At 35.5% G+C, this 25,051-nt stretch overlaps 1 protein-coding gene across 1 annotated transcript in view; it reads left to right on the forward strand.

The window, feature by feature from the left end:
- Positions 1-23,199, forward strand: part of SLCO1C1 (solute carrier organic anion transporter family member 1C1) — a 61,046-nt gene extending 37,847 nt beyond the window's left edge. The window contains exons 10-15 of the mRNA XM_045781411.2: positions 6,105-6,300; positions 10,268-10,433; positions 12,257-12,441; positions 14,773-14,837; positions 19,233-19,350; positions 20,910-23,199. Of these exons, the coding sequence (XP_045637367.1) occupies positions 6,105-6,300; positions 10,268-10,433; positions 12,257-12,441; positions 14,773-14,837; positions 19,233-19,350; positions 20,910-21,132 (953 nt within the window). The 3' untranslated portion in view covers positions 21,133-23,199. The remainder of the gene's footprint in view (positions 1-6,104; positions 6,301-10,267; positions 10,434-12,256; positions 12,442-14,772; positions 14,838-19,232; positions 19,351-20,909) is intronic.
- Positions 23,200-25,051: the final 1,852 nt, after the last annotated feature.

Consider the following 25,051-nt stretch of genomic DNA (forward strand, 5'->3'; position numbering starts at 1 on the left):
TTCAACATTCTCGTTTGTCAATTATGTTCAGATTGTTTGCCTTTTTCTCTTGAGCTGTCAGTCTTTTTCTTATTGATTTGTAGGGGTAGGTACTTTTTTCTTGATACAAGTTCTTTATTGAATATATGTGTTATAACTATTTTCTCACAGACTTTCAATTCTTCTTTTCACTCTCCTAATAGTGAGCTGCTTATTTTTAATCAAGTCCATTTTCCAGTCTTTTCCTTTCTCTTTTAAACCTGTTTTCAGAAATCATTGTCAAATCCTAAGGCCACGAAAATGTTTTCCTAATATTTCTACTAGTAGCCTAAGTGTTTTAACTTTCACGTTTAGGTTATGATACATTTCAGATAGTGGATTTTTTTTTTAAAGATTTTATTTATTCATTCGACAGAGAGAGACAGCCAGCGAGAGAGGGAACACAAGCAGGCGGAGTGGGAGAGGAAGAAGCAGGGTCCCAGCGGATGAGCCTGATGTGGGGCTCGATCCCAGAACGCCAGGATCACGCCCTGAGCCGAAGGCAGACGCTTAACGACTGAGCCACCCTAGATAGTGGATTTTTTATAAAAGATTTTATTTATTTATTTATTTGAGAAAGAGCACAAGTGGGAGGGAGGGGCAAAAGGAGAGGGAGAAGCAGATTCCCAGCTAAGCTGGATGCCAGGCTTGATCCCAAGGCCCTGGGATCATGACCCAAGTGGAAGGCAGTTGTTTAACTGACTGAGCCACCCAGGTGCCCCTGGTTATAATAGATTTCAATTTATTTATTTTTGGTATAATGTCAAGGAGAAGGTCAAGGTTCATTTATCAAAATGAAAAAGCCATCTTTTCCCCATGAATTGCAAGTGATGCATCTTTAAGTGTATGTTTAGTTCTTATTATTCAATACGTGCATAGCACTTTGAGTTTGAGGGCATTTGATTTGGGTGTCACTAGAATGATAAATACATTTCTGGCTTCAAATTAAAAACATTTATTTCATAAAGAAAAATTAAAAGCATTGTTTGGGGAAAGATATTTATAATAGAAAATGAGATTATATGTTATCTCATTCCTTTATTAGGTAGATAAATGAAATACTTTTGCCTATACAATTATTTTTGAGAAAAATTAGCACAGATGAAAGAACTTGAAATTCTGAGAGATTCAATGGCCTGCCTAATAGCATACATATATTATTATGTAGCCAGGAATAAAATTATTTCCCCTGAGTTTTATGTACTCTCTGGATAGAATTATTTTTGGAAAACTGACAAGGAGAATCTAATAATTCTTTTCTAAGTTGTGGGCAATTGATTTCTTTTAACCATAATCCTCTGCACACTCAGATGGTCCCTGAGATCCAAGCTCATCATCAGAATTTTTTGACTCATCTATCAAGGTTTGTCTGAAATTCCAATTCCTCATAGTTTTTATCATGTCATGTCTATGTATAATTCAAGTACTTTTGTGAGAGATAAGTATTAGTGTCTAATGATTTCAATCATTATAGCTAGGATTCTTTCCTGAATGCATCTTGGTTTCACATTAGTTAAGTATGGAAAAAAAGCAGAGTATGGGTAAGTGGGAAAATGAGTCAATATCCATAACACTTACTTTGATTACCTTTAGAGTAGTGAAAATAAATGCATCATTAGGTTGAAATAGAGATTAAATAAGATCTATAAAATGCATCGTAAATATATATAGCTGTCATTCAACAAATACTGTTCTCTCACTTCTTTCTCTTCTTTTATCATATTTCTCTCTCTTTTCTCCTTCATTTTTTGGGGGGTGGGTTGGGAGAGGCTACAAAGAGTCATCCTTTCTGTGATAAAATAAGTGAGAAGCACAAAGAAAGCACATTTCCCCTCTGCTCTCACAGAAGGCATTTGACATGACATGGCAGAAAGACTAAACAAATTTTCCTTGTGTTCAAGGGCCAGTTGTTACAATGATGATTTAGTTTTGCGGTACATGTTTTGCTATGTTGGCTGTATTTCTAAAGTTTAGAAATAATATTTTCTCATGTTAACTATTTTAATTTTGCAAAGAAAATTAAAGAAAAATAAGCAACAGAAATGTTTCAAATTCAGAGAGAGGAGGCATATGGCAAAATGATTTTGCTTTTTCGAGTGTGTGGGTTTTTTTTTCCCTCATTGCAATTTCCACTGGAAGAAGTTTAATTTTTCTCCTTTTTTTAAAAGCTTCTCCTATGTAAATGATCTTATGTTTTGCTTTCCTTCTTAATACACAGATTGCAATTATTTAGTCATTTTTCTTAATTTCTTGGAGTTTTTTTTATTAAATAAAACAATACCTAGTGGACATGATACATGACATTGACTCTCATTGACAACAATGATTATCATTCTCCATTCTTGTAGATGTTACACAGACAAATAAGGAAAAGTTATGATAATTCTTTGGGGCAAGTTGCTTATAATAGAAAATACTAATTTTTTGTGGCTAAGCAAGCATAGCAAATTAAATATGTGTTATGATGTGTTCTAGAATTAAGTCAAGTTATATTAAAGATTTGTGAGAAAATGGAAAACAATCTTTTTGTTTGTTTGTGAGGCAGAAAATTCTTTTATTATACTGAAGAAAGATGACTAATTTTACTTCTTTGTCTACACCCAGTTGGCTACATGAGTGTGAAAAGTCCCATAAATTTTTCCTTGCATTTATCTCTCTGTAAAATTCAAATTTTAATATTTATATCTTCTAACATTAGCATAATATTGTGAAGGTCCGTTATATATTACAGAATTTTACTTTGCTGGGAGAAAAGCTCTAAATCATCCCAAAGTACTATTATTATTATTATAACTTATTATTTCATGTTAATGGCTAAGGCTATCATACATGTGTATGGGAATCAGAATTCTCAAATTATATTGTAATTGAACTGTCCATCTTAAAATATTTTACATGAGTCTCATAACTCCTGTATAGAACAGTAACAAAGAATAAGGTCTTCAGCATGAATGAGTATACAGAAGTAACAACAACATATTTTTTCTTAAATTTCTCCTAGCTTTCCTGTTATTTGAGTAAATACATTAAATTCAAAAGAAATACATAAATTGAAACAAATTGTGGCTGCTGGTGTAAATTACAACTAGTATTTCCATTTGCAGTATTTAGATGGTAAACATCTAAATAAAAGATGGTTTTAAGATCAGAACATTTTATGGTGTGAGTGAAAAAAAGTGTGTAATGAAGAAGTCACAGTGAAATTTCTACTTCATTAACTGACTTAAAAATGCCTAAGATGAAAGAAGAGAAGCTCTCGGAGGCAAGCAGCACATCTTATTTGATGTTCAGGAAATCTGCTATCAACTCAGCTTGGCCCAGCATAAATAGCTTACAGATCCTAGGGATTTTGAAGGGGAGAATCAAGCTAACAGTATATTTGAAATGTACTACTTCTGTTTTACGGAATCATGTTATAATTCATTTATTTTGAAATAGGAAAGTAAAATATCCAGGAGAAATGTTATATGTGAATAAACTAAAGTTTAGTCATTTAGCACATTTTTATGGAAAACTGCAAGGAGCACAGGATATGATGGTGAGCACAGTTTTTGCCTTGAAGGTGAGATTGGAGGGTGAGGGGTGAAAACCAGATAAGCTAACACAGAATTGTGACAAGGACCAAGACTGCTGCCTATGGGACCCTGTGCAAGGGCCAGAGGCAGAGGGAGAAAAGGGCTTTCTAATGACCAACTCATGCACCCTGATGCTAGAGATGTCCCTGGAGGCACCATATGGCTGGTGGAGATTGCAATAAGTTTCTAATTAGGAGAAGCCCAGAGAACTCTGGGAGAAGAAACCTTATCTTGGAGTCAGAAGAAAATCCTGTAGAAGAAGGTGTTAATACCTAAATCAAAAGCAAAATGATAAAGAGGTGTTACAAGATGAAAATGTGGGAACAAGGATGGTGTTTTGAAAGGACGTGTATCATCCGAAGCAGATATCTTGTACAGAAAGGACTAGAGCCAAGAGAACACATGAAACTTTCTGGAAGTTTCATGAGAACACAGGCCTCTAAGAGGAGGTCAGTCAGGAGAGGATATTCCCGATTTTTAACATCCTGTACTGAGGGAGCAATGCCCTTAGAATCATCTCAGGCTCTTCTAGGCCAGATCAGGGTGGGGAAAGTTCAGTGGAAACCCACACAGCATGAAGCTATAAAGGGTATCAAAGGATATCCTTTATGCTATGACTCCTTATGTCCCAGGTTTGGATTGGTATTTTGCAAAATAAATGAAATTCTAAGTACATTCTCTCAAGGTTTCAATTTACAGTCTCGTTTTCAGAAGATGTGTTTTTTATAAACTGCTTTTGGGAGATGGAATTGAAAGAGAGACTAGGACTCTGCCCCTTTTGTGTAAGTCTTAGGTCTATGAGAGGGGGATTCAGTCAAGTGCTATGAACATGTGTATGTAGAAATAGGGACTCAAATGACACACACCAAATCCATGGCAAAGCTTAGCTCTTGAGAAGGAAGATGGAATCTGGAACCGAGAAGGAATCTGTTTTATATATCTCCATATTTAAAAATCAGAAAAATAGGGAGAAAATATTAGCATTTATTAACTCAGGTCATGAGAAACCATGTTTGTTATATTATTTTCCATTATATTCTCTCTTTTTAAAAATAAATAATAATCAGGTTCCTCTTAGTTGAGATTTGGCTCTTTAGGGGCCCAGGATACATTCATCTCTGCCACTTGTTACAGCTACAAACCTCAGTTTAGCTGGGAAAGAAAGAAAAACTAGCACCTTCTCTTTTTTTTTATTTCACCAATTTTGTGTTCTTGCCCCCTTCAAGGCGGGTTGATTTCTAATGCGATCTAGTTTTAATTTTAACATTTACCAATTTAAAATCTAACCAAGAAGTCACCAAAGAGCCTCTTTCCCCACCTTTTCTAACACAGACATGTTCCACTCCACCCACCCATCCCAATATTTTCATGTTTGTGAATCTGATAGATTAAAATGCTAGTAACAACTTAATTGAACGATATTTTTGTGCCATATATTGTGCTAGGAACTTTTCATGTTAGTTACCTCAGCACTATTTTTGTTCCATATTATAGGTAAGGAGACAGGTTTATAGAAGCTCAGAGAATCACCTGCCGTTACACAGCTATTAAGGTGTGGAACTGAGATCCAAACCAGGCAGTTAGGTGTCCAGAATCCAAGCTCTCAACCACTTTGTTGGATCTCTTCCTAGTATTGTTCTAAAACCACATTTATTTGATTACCAGTGAGATTGCATATCTATTTATCAAGAATTCTGTGTCCCAAATCCTTTGAAGGAGAGACAGTATAATGTAGTGATTGAAAGCATGGGATTTGACATCAGACTCTATATTGTCAACTCTGGTTTTAACACTTACTAACCATGACCATGAATAAATTGCTGCTGAAGTGAAAATAGCAATATGGCTATCTACTAGGGTTGTGGTGAAGGATAAATGTGAGAGATATATCAAATGCTTACCTGAATGGCTGGTACATTATAAGCAAATAGCAAATATAAAAATAGTCAAATAATACATTGTTTTGTTATTGTTATTTTGTTGTTGTGATTGTAAGGAAGGATACCAAACTAAGCAACTAAGAGTCTAAATAAAAATAAATTTTGTTTGGGCCAGAAAAAAAGAACCAAAACTGTGTTTTTGTTCCCTGAATTCCATGTGTCTATTATTGTTTTATGCACAAACTTAAAGAACATCACCTGTCACCTAGTTGCCCTTTGATTGTACCTGTTAATCCTGGGATTAGACCAGAAAGACATTGACTCATTGATTAATTCAGTGTTTATTAATTTTAAATTCTGTGCTTGACATTGTGTGAGGCAGACTTCTGAGACTCTTAGTTGTGCTATCATTCATCTATAACCTAGACACTGATCAAAATCGTGAATGAATATTTCTATAACTTAAAATGACCAGCCAGTCTAATAACTTGTCAGAAACTATTATATAGTTTTGTATAATCTCTTAGAAAGTTTATGCCAGTACACTCAGATTTCTTTTAGAGATTCACAAAATTATATATATGTATATGTATATATATAATTGTTTGTTGTTTTTGTTGTTGTTCCTTAGGGCTTATCAACATACCTGCAGTGGCCCTTGGAATATTCTCTGGGGGGATCGTTATGAAAAAGTTCAGAATCAGTGTGTATGGAGCTGCAAAACTCTACTTGGGATCATCTGTTCTTGGGTACCTCCTATTCCTTTCCCTGTTTGCACTGGGCTGTGAAAATTCTGATGTGGCAGGACTAACTGTCTCCTACCAAGGGTAGGTTCACTCATTAAGTAATCTGAGGAGGTTGGCTTGTTTAATCAAATTAATTATTGATAGAGGTTCAAAATAAGATGATTTGATTGTAAACATCATAACTATGAGAAAGGAATTGTGGTTTTATTGTGGAATAGCTGACAGTACTTTGACATGGGAGCTGTTATTGTCACCAAAATCTGTCATCTCCTTTGAATTTGGTTATCTAAGAGAAATTATTAAAAATATTAAATCTACATCTTCCTGTATAGGGCAACCTGACAATGTAAAACACAGTCCTTGAACCTTGCCTCTGCCCATCATTAGTGAAGTGACATTGTATAGGTCTTTTAATCTAATCAAACCTCAAATTTTTCCATTTTAAAAATAGGAATAATAAGTACCTTATAAAATTTTGTAAAATTTAAGCAAGATGATATACATGGAAGTGATTAGTACTTGCCTGGCACAAAAGACATATGCTATTCATAAACAATTTTTTTTTTCTTTGAACACTCAGATAACTGGAAAGGTCTCCATGCTACTTTTTGTAGTCTCTATTGTTTGTTTCAGGAGAGAATGCTATTCCTCAACCTGGTGAACCACACGACAGCTCTCTTTAGCTCTTTGCAGTTGGTCAGGAGAATATTTATTGATGTTTTCAGACCTATGTCATCTAAAATAGGGTGGATGATTAGTTTTCTTAGTTTCCAGGATCTGTCAATCTTAATACAAAGCTGGATCTTGAAGGAACTACCCTGTCTTTTCCTTTCAAGAGTCCTTGCTATCACTCTACCTCTGAACGTGAGTTCCCAGAGACAGCTGTGTTCATTCTTCCACCCAACTATATATTGCCTATTTGAATAAATTATTGAGCCACTACTATGTGCCAGGCCTACCACCCTGACTGTACTGCCTGACTGTCCAAACTCTGCCTATAGCTCAAAGGCCAATGCTCCTGATCTAATGATCTGGCTTCTGTTAGTTCATCTGCTGCTTATTTACTGCTTGCTCTCCAGCTTTCTTCCTATGCTTCCTTCTATGCTTACCTATCTGTCTTGTCTCCATAGTCCAATCTCCATCACCCTCACTAACCTGGTTTCTCCTGCTCTTAAGTGAATATCAGTTATACTTTTTACCATCTAAAAAGTCCAAGACAATTAGTGACTGCAAAATTTATATACTATTGCTTCTGGAAGTTATCACAGCAATGTAGACTTAACTGAGTGCGGTAGCATTGCCTTGCTAGCAATCAGCAATGTAGATTAAGGATGTTAGTTATAAACAGGAATTGCAAGAAGATTCTGGAGAGAGTAGAAGCCCTGTCTTTAACTATCCCTATGATCCTAATGGTAGATGGACAAAGTTCTTTGTATTTTGCAATTTACAAAACACCATAACTTTCATTATCTCACTTGTATCCTCAAAGCATCTTTATGAGGTAAGTTTTGTTACCCTCATTTAAAGGAAACTGAGTTTAGAAAGGTCAATATCTCTTTAAAGTATAATATTCTTTCAACAACATCATGGTGTCTCTAAGCCAAAAGCAAGCACATAAAGTATATCCACACAATAAATGATTAAATATGTTTAAACAAATGAAAGATAATATATTCATTACATGAGTACTAGCCCTTGAAAGCAGTTGCCTTAAAAGACTACAACTGCATGGCAAAAATGTTATCGTCTATAGCATTCTAAAACTCCTCTTTTGAAATTGCTTTCCATATTTTTCAGAATATTCCCAACAATGGCAAAGATTTAACCTTTAAGAGTAGCTTTGCTATTGGAAGCAGCCAAAGAAATGGCAACATCCCTGGGAAAAACTCTTGCATCCCAGCATGACTCTTTGGAAAGTAAAATCCCATTTGAGTATAAAAATTCTGACATATTTGATAAAAAGGACCTTAAAATTTTAAATAACTGTCAACATATCCTTTGTAAAACATGTATGCAATTAATATCTGCTTCAAGATTGTCCTAGATGATAAATTTAACTTACTTTAGTAATATAAAATAATTGGCTTTATGGAATAGAACATGCTCCCCAGGGATTATCCTGAGTTGGTCTGTTCCACAAGGCTGTTTTGATTCTGGACATTCAGCAGGAACACTGTAACAGCTTTAGATATGGTAATGGAAGAAACCTTTCTTCTGCAATAATGAGAGTAAGTTTGATGTGAGACAAGAATTTAGAATCCAGGGGCCTGGAAGAATTCTCATTTTGAAGTTTGCCACTAATAAACATTGTGAATTTGAGCCAGTAATTTGCCCACTTTGGACTTGAGTTTCCTCATCTGCCAAATGAGAAGTTGACTTAGATCTCCCCCAAAATTCTTTCAGCCCTAACCTCTGAGATCTCAGTCTTACACTATCCATAGTGGCCTGATAGGTTTTCAAAGGCACTTATTTATACTTTCAGATACTACCAGTCTCAATTAATTTAACAATTAATGCCTTATAGAAGAGAACAGGATGAAATATTCCTATATGACATCTCAGGAGGCCTAGTTATATCCTTTTATTCTGTCTGGAGACATCTCAGTGGCTTTTGTTTCATGTCTGAGGTAATCAAATGCACAGCAGTTCTACTAGATGGACTATTCCTTCAATTAAGAACTTCTAATTGCTATCATTATAGGACCTACCTCTTAGAAAGAGGGGCCAAAATGACATTTTTTTCCCTCCAAAATAAAATAGCATTTTACTTTAATTGACTTACCAGAAATCTTGTTTCTTAACCTACTACGTCCTGAATTGTTCTTGGTGGTGGAGATATAGGAGTGAATAAAACAAATAGTCTTGACCTCACTGAGTGAACATGACCATGCACTTGGGGTTTGTTGTTGTTGTTTCAGTTTTAAGTTCCTCAAATATTTTTGCAAAGAAAAAAAAAAAGAGGAGGAGAATAAGCTTATAAATTCAAAATAAGAGAGAAAAAACAAAAAAAAAATGAGGTGCAGAGAGAAGAGAAATACCATTGCATAAGTACCCCGTGAGAAGAATAAAGGAATATGAAAAGAACAAGGAGAATAAGAGTAGAAGGATGAGGTCATTCAGGTGAGAGGAAGAAATAGAAGTGAAAGAGAAGGAATTCTGGGAGAGGTAAAGGGGGAAGGTAAGACAGAATGGCAGAGAGGGAGAGAACAGAGAGAAGACAATCAAAATTATGTCAAGTTAACTGTTAGAACAAAAAGCCAACTCCTTAAGGGCAAATATTATCTCATTCACATTTGTAACTATCTTCTCTCCTCCCAAAGCTAGCACTTAGAAGGCTTCCACAAAATTTTTGAACAAATGAACAAATGAATGGGTAAGTCACTGAAAAAGCATGTGGAAAAGAATCAGAATGAATGATACAAGATATGGAAGAGCTGCAAAGAGTGGGAGATTTTGAGAGAGAGAAAACTTAGATGAACTGGTGATACATTTATTAGTAAGAAACCCAGGTAGGATGTGTAGATCTTCCAAACTGAAGTCTGTTGACATAATGTTCACTGCTTGACTGTTTTTTTCTTTTGACGCAACATCTGTAATGCCCATTCTACTGACGCGAGACAATTGTGAAGGAAATTTACACACAAGCGTGCATGCGTGTGCACACACTGCCTGCAATGCATTTAAGTCATGTCATCAGTTGCTCTAAAAGTTCACTCTACTTTTCTGCTTTGTTAGCCATTTTCCTGCATCTTTGCATAGAAATGTATTAGAAGGTCCTAGAGATCGTTGATTTTAGTAAAAACCATAAACCAAGAGCTGTATATTATGTGAAGGTGTAAACCTCTAAAGATCACTTTCAAAAGAAAGCTTCTTGATAGTAGACTCACATTTAATGATCAGAAACTGGCATTTCTGATAACAATTGTGTTTCCAAAAGGCAAACTCCGTTGGCAGTGCCATTTATATTACTCAAGAACACTGATTTTTGAAGATTTTAGGGTGCTGCCTGCTAAGAGGTAATATTTTATACTGTTACATTTCTTTTCAGAACCAAACCTGTCTCTTATCATGAACGAGCTCTCTTTTCAGATTGCAACTCAAGATGCAAATGTTCAGAGACAAAATGGGAACCTGTGTGTGGTGAAAATGGAATCACATATGCATCGGCATGTCTTGCTGGTTGTCAAACCTCCACCAGGAGTGGAAAAACTCTTGTAAGAAGTCCCTAATGTGTGTGCCTGTGATGTCTTCTACACCACATAACCTCACAGCTCTGTGGGAGCTCAGGGACCAACCCAGAAGCAGACCACGCTGATAGCAGCTTTGACTCTTACTCTCTACCCTTGTTCTTTTATATGGAGATAGGAAACATAACGGTCGCTAGTGGACTAGAGTTGTTGAAAGAATTAGGTTAAGAATTAGAATCATGAAACACACTGGAAGAGCCTCGCAATAATGTAGTGTGGTTCTCTCATTTTGCTTGTGAGGACTATTAGCCTCACATGAAAAAGTCTCAGTCATAAGATCATATGATAAGATCTGCATTGGGATCCATTTCTTCTGACCCCAAGGCCAGTGGTACTTGGAGGTTTTAGGAACAGGACTAATAGAGGCCAGTGTTAGAAAGTCTAGCCCCAGGGATAGACCCAGGGATCACAAACTCGATTTTGAGGAGATTGATAGTTCCAGGCACTCTGCCTGAGAAATCAAACCTGTGTGTGTAATAATGAAAAGAGTATGTGGCTGGAATGAAGGGGTTCTATAGGGTGGATGATGGAGATGAGGTTGGAAATAAAGGAATAAAGGTAAGAAATCAGTTGTGAAGGATAATATGTACTTAACTCATTAAAAGACTCTTTTCCCCAATCACACCTTTACATTTATGTCCCAAACATAGACTCCTTCTTGTACTCTTTGTTTATATGGCTAGTGGTTGGACTGCTGTCAATTGTGCTGATGAAATCTGCCTGTATTTGATAGTCCCAGAGGGCTGAAAGTTAACCCACACGTCTATTTACACATGCTTATCAACTAGATAAGAATGCTTAGGCAAAGATTTCTTCAGATACAGAGTAACATATTGATTTTCTCTGTTTGTTACTTTGACATTTTATTCAGAGTAGAAAGGATTGGCCTCCACCAACAGTGAACAGGACTACCCACCCAACTGAAATCTGATTTTTTGGCCTCCATTCCCCTTTCTCTCCCTTCTCCCTCTCCCCCTTTCCCTCCTTTTCCCCTCCCCCTCCCGCTTTTCCTTCTCCCTCCATCTCTTCCTCCCTCCCTCTTTTTCTTCCCTCTTTTCTTCCTTTTCTTTTCTTTTCTTTTTTTTCTTTCCTTCTTTCTTTCTTTCTTTTGTTCTTTCTTTCTTTCTTTCTTTCTTTCTTTCTTTCTTTCTTTCTTTCTTTTTCTTTCTCTTTTTTTCTCTAATTTTCTCTTTATTTCTCCCTCCCCCTCCCTTTCCCCTCCCTTTTCCCTCCTCCTCCTCCTTCTTTCTTTTCTTTCAGCCTCTACTCTATTGTCCAAACTGCTTGAAAATTTTCCTTAACTAGAACTTCCACTTATGGAAGGCATTCATGCTGGGAACTAAGAGAGGTGCTTAAAAGAAAATGGATTTAAATATCGTGGTCTTCAAGTAATTGGGTATTACTTTACTTATTTTCCTCATGTGAGAACTGAGGCACTGAGGTGCCTCAACTCGTGTATCTCTCTAGTAAGAGGCAAAGTCAAGGTTCAAAAGCATTTTACTTGGAAATGGCAGAGGAGGAGATAAGGTATGTTTGGATTTACTAGGATTTACTGGGAGATTGTTTGGTAGAGTCATTAGTTTGAATATCTGCTGTTTGGATTAAAAAAAAAGTGATCTGTATAGATTTCACTTTGCTCACTATACCTTAACACAGAGAAATAAAAGAATATTACCTTATTGTTTATATAATACATGTATACTATATTGTGAAGTCTTTTTAAAAATACATATTTTCAATTTTATTTAAATGCTACCTCAGTAATGGGACTTTTTTCTATTGTGTTACAGATATTTTATAACTGCACCTGTGTGGGGATTGCTGCCTCAAAGTCAGGAAATTCCTCAGGCTTGGTGGGCAGGTGTCAGAAAGATAATGGATGTCCCAAAATGTTTCTGTATTTCCTTGTCATTTCAGTCATCACATCCTATACTTTATCTCTAGGAGGCATACCTGGATATATACTGCTTCTGAGGTGAACACTGATTCTCCCTGCCCTAGTGTTAATATAAGATGTACTATAATCACTTAGAACATTGACTTCAAATTCTGTTCAATAGAATTGTGATTCCTTCTAGCTCTCTCAGGGAATTTGACCCATATGCTTGTTCTAGTTTTGTACTCTTCCCACTTTGGGTTTTTATGCAAAAATATGGTTGAATAGAAGTTTTTCTAGTTAAAATTTTTTGCAAATCATTTGTCCTGAGAACCTACGTCACTATAGCCACTCAAAAAATACAGTATGCTATTTCTCATCATGGTGATGATATTATTCCGTGTAGACTAAATTTATTATTATTATTTTTAAGATTTTAATTTTAAGTAATCTCTACACCCAACATGGACTTCAAACTTACAACCCTGAGGCCGAGTCACATGCTCTACCGACTGAGCCAGCCAGTCGCCCCTAGGCTAAATGTGTTTTGGGTTAAATTTCACCAAGTTATGGGTGATAAATTTTAAGATAGCTTAGAGATTCATCTAACATCACAATGTTTCCCATTTATTATTTTAATATGTAGCTTATTTTTCTTGTTCTAACTGGATTATCTATATGTATGGGGGTGGGGAGTTGTTCATAACTTTGGATCATTGAGTTCTCTAATCCATGAATATATACTAATGATTCCAAGTGTTTTTGCTTATGAAACTCTAAAAGAATTTTTAAAACTGTGTATTCATTTTGCATATTGTTACGTGGACATCTAAAAATTTATCTTAAGTTTAATAGTAAGTAAGCATTGATTTCCGGTATATTATAAATATTTACATTTAAAAATATAATGATTTTAAATGTAGATCACTCTTTTAAATGTAATCAGTGAGAATCTAGAAAACAGATTAGATAACCAATATCACCTAATTTAAAATTACACAAAAAATCTTTTACAGTAAATATGTAATATGTTGCATATTTCTTTCTTCTTGTGCTTATATCTTAATTCAGCTTCCCTATAGGCTTCTCTTCTTTTGTAATATAATTTATGTTTGAGCATTTTTTATTGACTTTCCTAACAGAGATCTCTATAAAATTCAAACTTTGAAATAGTAGTTTTGTAACTAGTATTGTCAGTGATAAAATTTTCTTCCTAATGGGATTAGCCAAGCAAATACTATTAAACAATTGATAAAGTAACCTAAAAATATTATAAATTTTGGTAAAATTATTAAACATAAAAAGTCAAATTTTTTCAGAAACCAATCTTTTATGAGATGATTAGGTGATTTTTAAATTCATATATTGAAGGATGAATATCACATTATTCTAAAATGAAACTAATCAAAAGTATTGTCTACATCTATAATTTCCCACAGTATATTATGGAAATTGATTAGGAAAGATAAACAGAAAATAGGACATAACATCCACAAATATGTTTTTTACAAAAAGACTTAAAGAAAACATAAGATATGTGTTTTCAAATGGGAGCATGATATGGAGAGCATTGCCCCAGAGTTCTCAGAACAGGACTGTTCTTCATGGGTGGCTGTTTGTTCTACATCTTACACTGGGTCAAGTGAGTCACCTGGGCCAAGTGCATCATCAGCCTGCTAGAGGAAGTGTTATCTTCACCACCAGCCCTTCAAATGAATCATGCTGTGTTTTGACGTCAGGAGGAGATGCCCTTGGATTGAAGGAGAAAAGTTGTGACTTTTGCCTCTTTTAAAGTAGAGATTAAATGATATTATACATATGAAGAAATTAGTACCATGATTAACACTCAATAGTTATTTTAATATCATCATGATTATTACCATTAAAATCGACAGGCCAATCAGTTAAAGCTATACAGTCATGTTAAGGATGCTCTTGTTATTTTAGGCATTCTTGCATGTGGCTGGTAAATTTAGGTCCCCACTATTTAGCAGAAACACTTAGCATGACATAGCGATTGTGATTGTATCAACTCAGATCAACATGGCCCTGTGCTTTCAGACCAAGAGCCACAAAAATTGGTTATAAGTTATTGATCCCTTATCGTTGCCTCAAATTTCTTAGAATTTTTCTTGTGAGTCTTTGTTGTTTTGCTAATTAAACTTACAATTTTACTTTATCCAATACCATTTGAATGTATCGTGTAGAAGTGATTTACATTTTGGAAATACTAACTATAAACTCTTTGATGCATTGCATGTAATAGCACATGGATTTGCATAATTTGACCTCCCTATGCTAGGACACTATGGGTTCTCCATAAGTGCTATTTGAATTCTAGCATTATTTCATGTGTTAAGCATATTATCACTAACATTACTATTTGCTTTAATGGCTATATTTTCTTTATAGTGCTTTTGTTGTTTTTAGGTGCATTAAGCCACAACTTAAGTCTTTTGCCCTGGGTATCTACACCTTAGCAATAAGAGTTCTTGGTAAGTATAATCTATGTTTTAATTATGGTAACCATGCCAAATGTATTTTAAGTACTTTTCTAAGTATTTTTACAGAATTATCATGCATAACTAAATAATAAAGATGGTTAGGTCCCTATTTATTTTCTTTTTCCCTTCATTTCTTTATTTCCTCCCTCCCACTCTCAACTTCTCCCTTTCTTTGTTCTAGAAATTGAGAGCCAATGCTGAGCCTGTGGTATAATAAAGTGATTTTATGAGAATAGTAACATTTTTGTTTAACAATCTTGTCTCTTCCAGCATTGGTCTATTGTCAAAAAGTTTATTCTTGTTATGAAAGAGCCCTCTGGGAAGAAAGCAAGAAATGAATCAGTAAGAAAGGCTGAAGCCTTAATATAATTTTTTTTAGTTGTTAAAATGGAAGGAATTCTTTTGAGCTACTCTCAATGCTGGGATATATCATTTGGTAGAAAGATCAGATCATTCATACAATCAAAACAGTATGGCTTTGAGTTGACAATTTTTTTAAATGTAATTGGAATGTTTCTTTTGTGTGTGTGTGTGTGTGTGTGTGTGTGTGTGAAGCACTGAGTAAACTCTTTATTTTTTTTTATTTTATAATGATTTTTTATTATATTATGTTAGTCACCATACAGTACATCCCCGGTTTCCGATGTAAGGCTCGATGATTCATTAGTTGTGTATAACACCCAGTGCACCATGCAATACGTGCCCTCCTTACTACCCATCACCGGCCTATCCCATTCCCCCACCCCCTCCCCTCTGAGGCCCTCAGTTTGTTTCTCACCGTCCATGGTCTCTCATGTTTCATTCCCCCTTCTGATTACCCCCCCTTTCTTTATCCCTTTCTTCCCCTACCGATCATCCTAGTTCTTATGTTCCATAGATGAGAGAAATCATATGATAGTTGTCTTTCTCTGCTTGACTTATTTCACTTAGCATTATCTCCTCCAGTGCCGTCCATGTTGTAGCAAATGTTGAGAATTCGTTCTTTCTGATAGCTGAGTAATATTACATTGTATATATGGACCACAACTTCTTAATCCAGTCATCTGTTGAAGGGCATCTCGGCTCCTTCCACGATTTAGCTATTGTGGACATTGCTGCTATGAACATTGGGGTGCATATGGCCTTTCTCTTTACTACGTCTGTATCTTTGGGGTAAACACCCAGTAGTGCAATGGCTGGATCATAGGGTAGCTCAATTTTTAACTTTTTAAGGGACCTCCACACTGTTTTCCAGAATGGCTGTACCAACTTGCATTCCCACCAACAATGTAGGAGGGATCCCCTTTCTCCGCATCCTCTCCAACAATTGTTGTTTCTTGCCTTGTCTATTTTTGCCATTCTAACTGGTGTAAGGTGGTATCTCAGTGTGGTTTTGATTTGAATTTCCTTGATGGCTAATGATTTTGAGGAATGTTTCTTTTCTAATAGATTTTTCAATATGCATTAGTTAAAACCCATGAAAATAGAGTTAATGAGTCAGAAAAGATTTCTGTTCATGAAAAGTTTATATTCTAAGGAAGAAAGCGAAACAATCACAAATGTTCCTCTGTAATTAAACAGAAAAGAACTGCCAGGGAGAAAAACAAACCCAGATCTTTAAAAAATCTGAAAATGAATAGATTTTGAAATAAAATGGGTATATATGAAGATACAGTAAAATCCTGATGAAATCGGGGAAGCAGCAAATATGGAAGTTTATCCCATTATGGCTGCCTCTAATTCTACAACATAAAAACAGAGATTACCTAGAAAAATGTAAGATTGTTGAACCTGAAATGTCTCCCTGGCTGGAATTGGTTTCTATATCTACCTCCTTTTAGAGATAAAGATATACCTACACTGTGAAAAAGATTTCAAGTAAAAGAAATGATGCATTGGGGCACCCAGCTGGTTCAGTCAGTAGGACACCTGACTCTGGATCTCAGGGTGGTGAGTTCAAGCCCCATGTTGGGCATGGAGCCTGCTTAAAAAATAAAAAAAATAAAATATTAAAAAAGAAATTCATAAAATTGATTCCATAAAAGTAAAAATATGCTTGAAAATGGCAAAAATATCATAAGCAAAGTAAAAAGGCAAATGATAAACTGGGAACAATTATTTTTTGTAATTTATGTAACAGACTATTTATAATATACCTATTATAAAGAGAGCCCCTAAGTATTGAGAATAAAAAGACCAACACCCAAGTGGAAAAATGGGTAGAAGATATGAATAGCCATCTCATGGATGGAAAAAAAAATGTAAATGCCTCTTAATATATGAAAAGATGGTCAAACTCTCTCATAATAAAGAGAACACAAATTAAAATTATACTGAGAGAATGTTTTTTCTTTATCAGATTTGCAAATTATCAAATGTTGTTTGCAATGTATGGAAAAATAGATATGCTTGCATATTGCTGTTGAGAAAACCATTTCTTGATGGTCTCAACCTTCAATGGAGGGTTATGTGACAGTAACTAACAAAACTATGTATAGATTTATCTTTTGACCTAGCAATCCCACTTTTAGAAATTGATACCAAAAATTTGCTAGCAAAACTATGAAGTAAGTAAAATTTTATGGATGTCTAATTATTGTGGCATTATGTATAATAGCAAGACTGTAAACAGTCTAGTTGTCCATCAATATGACCTATTGGAATAAACCATAGTCAACCTACATAATGGAATCCTATGCAGCTGTAAGAATGAGTTAAGAAAAATCTCCCTCTAATGTTAACAAGTTTATTAGTCAGCTCTGGCTGCCATAACAAAATACCACAGACTGAAGGACTTAAACAACAGGAATTTATTTCTGAAGGCTGGGAAGTCCAAGATCAAGGTACCAACAGGCACCCGGCTGGTGTCTGGTGAGATCCCTGAGACCTTTTTCCTGGTTTGTGGACAGCTGTCCTCTCACTCTGTCCTCACAAGTATTTCCCTGGTGTACATATGGAGAGAGAGAGAGTTTTGGTATCTTTTCCTCTTCTGATAAGGACACCAGTCCTAGCAAATTAAGTCCCTTATGACTTCACTTAACCTTAATTATCTCCTTAATAACTCTACCCCCAAGTGTGGTCATATTAGGGTTAGGGCTTCAGCATATGAATTTTGGAGGGACACGATGGTCTATATTACCAAGGGATCTCTAGGATATACTCTTAAGTGAAACAAAGTATAAAATGTAGAATGATGTTCATAGTACGATGCATTTGGTGTAAGATGTATGGAAAGGTAGAAATATTATACACGTATGCAAAGATATTTGCTAACATTTTAAAAAAGAAACAATGGAAGTATAAACTAAGAACATGATGATGATGATGATGATGGTAGTGGTGGCGGTGATAGTGATGATGGTGGTGGTGATGGCGGTGGTGGTTACCTGTAAGAGAAGGAAAGAAAAAAGTAAGCGAGGACAGAATGGAAAGTAGAGTTTGTAAAGAGAACTCTGATTTAATTTTTAATTTGAAATCATGCAAGGTTTTTTCAGGTCTTGATCTCAGGGTCCTGGGATTGAGCCCTGTGTCAGGCTCTGCACTCAGTGGAGAGTCTGCTTAAGATTCTCTTCCTCTCTCTGTGTGTCTCCCCCCAGCTCATGAGCTCTCTCTCTCTGTCCCTTCCTCTTTCTCTCTCTTAAATAAATAAATAAATATTTTTTAAAAGATGAAATCATGCAAAGTTTTTATGTAATTAAAAAGCAATGAAAAGAAACTAAGACATTCTTGAAACAAACTGAAATTGACTATATATCTTATAAGAGGCATAACCATAAAGAAAAACAGATTTAAAATCATTACCAAAGCCACATAACTTCACTACATTGTGTAGTCTTATCTTTAATATTAACATTGGTATTGTTATGTTGAAACCATTATGTATTTTAAAATAAAGCCAATAAGAGAGTATATTAATATCATTAGAAGTCAGTATTTTCAGCACAACAGAAAAAAGTGCTAACAACATAAAATAAGTAAAACCCATTCTCAAGTAACGGGAAGGTGACCAGGAAAAGTAAGGTACACAAGGGTTCGATTTGTGATGGAGATTTAGGTGGGTGCCTTCTTTGATAAAAGCCTCTTGGGATTAGGAATCCTTGTCTTCTTGGTACAGAGAGGCAGACACCCTTACAAATGGAGATCTCTGTTGTAAATGTAAGTTTCCCTTACAAGAAGGAAACTCCGGCTGTGTCTTCAGAGCATCTTCTGTGCCTTCTCTTTCTCAAAATAACCTTTATGCCAGAGAAATACGACGAGATGGCATATTCTGGTCTTCTACAGGTACCTATTTTCCCCAAAGCAGTTTTTTTTTAGCTTCAAAGGAATTGGTTCCAGAGACTCATTCATTATAGGATAATCCAAAATATGGGCATATATTTTCGTAGCAATTGTTTGTTTTTCTCACAGCAGGAATCCCAGCGCCCATGTATTTTGGAATTCTGATTGACACTTCATGCCTCAAATGGGGGTTTCAAAGATGTGGAAGCAAAGGCTCCTGCAGATTATATGATTCAGATGCTTTCAGGTACCATTTCAAACTCATCCCTGCGTTTCCCCACTACAATGTTCCAGGTTTGCACAATGAAATGGGCAGTAATCGTTCCTTATGTAGTTTCACTGCGAAAGGATCACCTAACCAAGAAGTGCGTTCTATTTTAAAGAATAATTTTATTCTTATTTATTTGGCTAGACCTTTCAGTTCCCCCCCCCATTCCTAATCTTGACTCCCATTTTAAATGAGAAATCATTTTTTAAACAAAATTCACCAAAGATTCTAGAATACAGTAGAATTTTCTAAGTTTATGCACACAAGCGGGTAATTCTCAGAAGCGCAGAAGCATTTAAATTTAGGTCACATTTTGGGTTTAATTCTATTCTTTTTCAAACTGAGCCAAACTGTCCCATTTACGTCAGATATAATCCCCCTGGGCAAGAGTTGGATTTGGCTCTAAATCTGTCCAGCTTTTATTGCCAAACTGATGTTCAATTATTCCAGTACTTGAGATGCATAAAAGTAAAAGGTTTTTTCTGTGTGTATGAGTGTGTATGGGGCTGAGGGGCATGGCTTTTTCACTATGGTATCATTCAGTTCAGTTCATCAAACATTTAGTCTCCTTATTGCTTAAAGCAGTGCTTCAATGGCTTAAAAGCAGGAAGGATTTTTTTTTTTTTTTTTTGGATTTACAATCTGAGCATTTTCTGGAGGAATAAGCTTGGTACTGAACTGTGTAAGTTGGAAGTCGGATGTGAATTGAGCCAACCATTTCGAATAAGTTTGTTTGATGTAATAGGCTTTGATGTTATGTGAGAAATTTATTTTGGTCTTTTAAAGGGACTTGACCTGTGAGTAGAATTTGTGCTTTGCTCACATTTGCTAAGGCAGACTTTACTTTAACATAAAGACAATGTATTTCGATCAGAGACCAAGTATGTGTACAAGGTGATCAGAATAAATCATTCGACCTGTCCTTCCATACCTTCCTGTTTTATGATAGAATGAAGAACTAAAGGCTCCTTATTGAAGAAAGTGATTTAAATCTTGGTTAATTCTTAAGTCCTCCTGCTCTACTAAGAGCTCTGATTCTCCCTTAACATCGCCTCTTGCAGTTTTTTTGTAGAAGTTCATTTGGGCAAGTTTCAAGGGTAGGGTAACCACATAATTGATCATTCAAACTGGACACTTGAGAGTGAAAAGGGGCACTATTAAAAAGTATGCTGCAACAACACCAGCATAAACTAGGACTGTTCTGGGCAAATAGGCATATAGTCACCTGGTCTAAGGGAATAATTTACAGAGAGGATGGAACTGATGATGTAATTAGTAGTAACTAAAAATTATGGCACTGCTAAGAGGTCACTTTATATTAGCATACTGCCTTTGATAGTTTGCCAGATGTTCATAGAAAGGTCTTTTACAGCCACTGAATTTGCATTTTTAAGAAAAAACATCCTCATGATGGTTTCATTGGTAGATTGGTTTTCCTGGTATTGCTATTTACTGAATGATACTGTTACCTTCCTTTCGCATTTTAAAATAAGTTGGATAGTTGCAGTAATTATGACTGAGTTTCTCTCTTCTTTTAGACACATATATCTGGGGCTAACTGTGATGCTGGGCACAGTGTCCATTTTCCTAAGTATTGCAGTACTTTTCACTTTAAAGAAAAATTGTGTTTCAAAACATAGAAGCTTCAGAACCAAGACAGAAGGAACCATGGTGTCTACAAGAATCAGGAAGGAAAATTGTACTACAAGTGATCTTTTGCTACAACCCAACTACTGGCCAGGCAAGGAAACACAGCTTTAGAAAAATGGTGACTTGAAGTCATGTTTTCTAATTACTGGAAATTCTGCAAACAAATAGATTTTAATCAAAGGGGTTTTAAATGTGTCATTTTTTTCTCCTTTCAAAAAAAGTCTTTGTTTTTGACCCTAGGTATTAGATAATGTACCTAATAACAAATATAATTAAACATATTAAAGAAAATGTAGATAATAAAGTTAATCCAAACCTTTTAAATCTTTCTTATTTATACAAATTCCTTATGTTATTTACTCATTCTGCTTAATTTTGCCTTGTGCCCAGTGATATATTAGCTATATTCCTAGAACAAGTGTCCCAATAGTCTAATGGTTATATGTAATTTCTAAACTGAAATACTTGTCAAGGGGAAGAGAGTTGTGTTAAAAAATGAAATTATATCTTGGCCTCCTTCAAATGCGACTTTAATGAAGATGTTGGGTTAGAGCCAGAATACGTAGAGAAAGATTTCATTCCAAGCTCTTCCTTTCTTTTGGACTACAATAGTTGATATAGAAATGTATAGTGGCAAATGATGGGAGGATTCAAATTTTGGATTACTGGCTCTTCTACCACCCATTATATGTGCTTTGTGTGTGACACTCGAAGTGACCATGATGGTAAAGTAATAAAATTATTATTAACATGCTTCATTCTCCTTCTATAAATTCAGTGGATTAACAAATACTGTTAATACAATACTTAATGTGTGTAAGCTGCTCCAGACATATGCGCATGATGTGATCCTAAAATGCTTTTGAAAGTTGAATTTCTGAAAGTCTACAGTAAGCTTAGGTGTTATAACAGGAATGCGGAGGTGATGGGTTGAGTGATGCTGTGGTTCTTGGGTGCTCTATCTGGAACTCATCACTGGGTCTGAGGGCTTCTGGGTAGGGAGCTGATGCTGCTACAGTCTGCCCGATAGCTCTTTGTTTCTGGGCATTTCCTCTCTGCTGGCTTCCTGGAGCTCCTCTGAGGAGATAGAGTTCAGCAATCCTCCATCATCAGCTCTACTATCTACCAAATTGTTCTTCCTCCAACAGCTGTGTAAGAGGGCCTTGGGCCTCCTAAGAAAAGCAGACTTAAGGTAGAGACCACCCCAGTGGAGTCTTGAAATTGTACCACAATTCTTAGCAGCCTGTACAACAAACAGAGCACGCAATCAGGACGCTCCCAACAGAAGTTTGTTTGAGGATGTTCTAGGACACTAAGTCTAACAAGAAGGACCAGATCAAAAATGCAATAGTCTTCAATGGTGGAAGGATCAAATAGAACAAAGAAAATAGTTTGCTGTCTTTTCATTTTTCCATTACATACCAGTCCTGTAAATGTGAATGGAAAAAACTGGAGGTGGAAAGTTTGGAGATGGAGAGCAGAAGACATTTCCTTTAAATGTATATTAATTTTGTCATTGAATTAGTAATGCAAGATTATCTCATATTGTACTATTTAAAAAAATTTTTTTTATTATGTTAGTCACCATACAGTACATCCCTGGTTTCTGATGTAAAGTTCGATGATTCATTAGTTGCGTATAACACCCAGTGCACCATGCAATACATGCCCTCCTTACTACCCATCACTATTTTTGAAAATGAAAATCGACGTGTTTTGTTTCCAGCAGGCCTACATCAGACTTGCTGTTGCTCTGCTAGCTTGAGAAGAGGAATTCTTTTTGTCATCTCAATATCAGGCTTACCCACAACAAATATTTACCAAGTGGGTGAATGAGTACACTTGTCAAGAATTTTCTTTGTAGAGATGAAATTAAAATCAAGGTCCTCATCCTGTCTCCCACATCCTCTTTATTTTTCAAAGCTTTCTGTAGCAATATCCTAAAAAATAACTTTTTGCAAGTAAATTTCTAAACAAATCTTATCTAATTTACTCTTGAGAAACTTGAAAAATAAATACAAATTGGCATGAAAGTTGATTGAATGATCTTTTTTCAGAAAAGTACTGGATGTCAGTGAAAAGGAAGCATTTTTAATGCATCATCATTAATTTGACAGTGGAATTATATATACTAAACTCAGTAATATGGCATAGGAAGGTATCAGTTAGTGGGGAACTGAATTTTGGATGAGTAAATTCATCTGATATTTTGGATGAGTAAATTCATCTGACAGAAGTAAGCATGTTTTTTATGCCTCAGAAAGCACATGCTTAATTTTTTTTCTAACAAACTGAACTTCATTTCAAAGGTCAAAAAAACTCCCCCAGCCCTGGGGCCAGACATTTAGAGGTAAGGCCTTGACCGACATGTGGGATCGCACAATTGCTCCACATTCAGTGGGCCACTTTCTTCTCTTATTCCACAGCCATAGCCTCTAGAAGTGACCAGCACCTCAAGTGAACATCTGATTCACTATAACTTTCAGACAGGTAAATCTCTAGCAATATCATCTTATAAATGGACTGACTTAAATTGGATTAAATGACTTAGCCCAGGTGGAGATGGGCGAATTCATGCTGGTTTCTTCCATTACATCATGATGCCTGTAGCAGGTAATAAAAACAAGCACTCTGAAATTCTTAAAAACAACTAGAAGAACTTTCATGACCATTAGCATTTAAGAAATCTGCACTTAAATACTACAGATTTATACAGTCATATATAAAGGGAAATTGATAGAATACAGTCACTACAACATATCCTTGAGAATAATAATCATTTTTAATAATTTTATAACAACTAGTAAGTATAACAATATTAAGCAGTCTCCATATGTGTGCTGAGTGCTTTAGACACAATATCTCAATTTCAAATATCAAAATAACTTTATGTGTTAGGTATAATTACTGATATTTCTAGAGGAAGAAACCGAAATTTAGAGAATTTTGGTGACTTATTCAAAGCTAACAAGTCTCAGTAATTGGTTGAGCCAAGATTTAAATTGAGTTTTATCAGATTTAAACTGCCACATTATGCCTGTATTAATCTATACCCTAAATTGCTATCTCCCACTAATTTTGCTAAAAATAATTCTGGACACCTACATTAGAAAAGTTTTAACATACCAAAATAGGCACATGGTTAAAGAAAATCAAATGATGCAGAAGATTTAAAATGAAAAGTAACAGTTCTTCACCCCAACTTCACTTCTGTTCCTCAAAGGCAATTTACTTCTCCCAAGTTTGGGTTGTTGGTTTTCCTGATGGTCATTTCCACATTTTTAAATAATATGCAAATACCACTTCTTGCCTGTCAACTTTGGGCAAGGTCTCTTGACTGTCTACTTTGGTTAATCAGGAGTAATGCCTCTCATCCCCTGTAATTAGTACATAGTGAGGTCACTATTCTGAGTTCCTCAAAGGTCACCTCAATACCTCCATTTCTCATTCAATAAACACAACCCATATTATGTTTCCCCACCTTTTGCAAAATGAAGAGCCTAAAGCTGCCTCCCTTCCCTCGGTGTCTCCAAACTCTCATCTCCTTTCTGTTGTCTGTACTTTTACTTTTACATCGTTGGAAATGATAACGCGTTTTGTCAGCTCTGTGAACATTCCATTGCGAAAAGCCTGAATGGTTATGATTAAGATCGATGCCATCTACTGGCGAAGCCGTGAAATCTCACAATTAAGAAAAAAGAAAAAGGAATAAAGACATGTATTGTGGACCTACTACGAATCAAGCATTAGAGGCACACTAACACATTTAAATATTAATGAGTATAATGTAAAAAAGTGTTTCATGTTTGGATAATTTTTGAATATGCTGAGTTAATGATAAGTGTTACACAAGTACAGAATCTTGAATGTGACGATGTGCATTGCTGAGCTCTTGGAGAAGATGTGTATCTCAGACTTATTTGGCATTAAATCCACTTTTTATTAATAAGTCTTGGACCTAGGTAATTTTCAGTGCGGTATTTTAGGAAAACACAATCTTATCCTCCACCTTTTTAATGTTTTTGCTATC

This window comes from Ursus americanus, chromosome 25 (assembly GCF_024610735.1).
Source record: "Ursus americanus isolate L20-20 chromosome 25, mUrsAme1.1.p, whole genome shotgun sequence".
Lineage (NCBI taxonomy): Eukaryota > Metazoa > Chordata > Mammalia > Carnivora > Ursidae > Ursus > Ursus americanus.